Below are 853 nucleotides of genomic sequence, written 5' to 3'. Positions count from 1 at the left end.
TCAGCCAATCCCAGCGCGTGTCTCTGATGACGCTCTGGGATTGGCTGAGGGGCGGGAGCTCGGGGGCATCGACGCGTGGAGACGCGGGGGGGCACTGGGAGAGACTGGGATGGACTGGGGGCACTGTAAGAAACTGGGATGAACTCCAAAAAACTGGAATGGAGTAGGAGAGACTAGGGGGCATTGGACGGACTGGGAGAGACTGGGGTGCACCGGGAAGGACTGGGAGGGGGCAAAAGGGCACGGGACGTGCACAGGGAGGGCTGAGGGGTCTGGGGTGATTCCCAGGGAGGGTTTGAGAGACTGCAGGGTCAGTCCTGGGGCAGGGCCCGAGGGGACCCACTCTGCCCCACGCTCACCTCTCCTCTCCACGCTGAACGGGCCGTACACCTCGTAGTTGTGCCGGCATCTGTCCACCGCAGACCGTTTGTACTCCAGCTTTGCCGGGTCGCTGTTCCAGTACCTGGTCTGGATTTCCCCAAACGGGGTGTCCCCCACATAGACCCCAACATCGCTGTCGAAGTGCAGTTGCTGCTCCCGGTTGTAGATGTACCTCTCCACGTACCTCACCCGCTCGGTGCCGTTGATGAAGTGACACTCGCCCTTTCCCATGTGCTGGAACACCCCTGTGTGTGCCGGACACGGGTCAGGGGGAGTCCCGTCACCGCCCATCATCCCCCAGCCCCCCACACCACGCTGGCAGCTCAGGGGGCCATCCCGGACCCCCCTTTCCCACCCCCCTCTGCCCCACGGACGCCCCAGCACCGGCTCTTGGCTGGGGGGAACCCCCCATCAGCCCCCCGGGGATGGACAGGAGGGTTGGCGACACCCCCAATGCGGATCCGACCCCCCC

The 853-nt window shown here is 65.1% G+C and overlaps 1 protein-coding gene across 1 annotated transcript; it reads right to left on the bottom strand.

The window, feature by feature from the left end:
• Positions 1–73: 73 nt before the first annotated feature.
• Positions 74–626, bottom strand: LOC113979146 (H-2 class II histocompatibility antigen, I-E beta chain-like; the record flags this gene model as incomplete). The annotated part of the gene is made up of 2 exons (XM_027706620.1): positions 74–94; positions 360–626. Coding segments are annotated over 2 exons (288 nt in total), but the record flags the coding sequence as incomplete, so codon positions are not given.
• Positions 627–853: the final 227 nt, after the last annotated feature.

The sequence above is a fragment of the Neopelma chrysocephalum genome, unplaced genomic scaffold, assembly GCF_003984885.1.
Source record: "Neopelma chrysocephalum unplaced genomic scaffold, ASM398488v2 Primary Assembly neopelma1_38889, whole genome shotgun sequence".
Classification (NCBI taxonomy): Eukaryota; Metazoa; Chordata; class Aves; order Passeriformes; family Pipridae; genus Neopelma; species Neopelma chrysocephalum.
The sequence above is the reverse complement of the archived record's forward strand: the minus strand, read 5'-3'. Positions and strand labels throughout refer to the sequence as shown.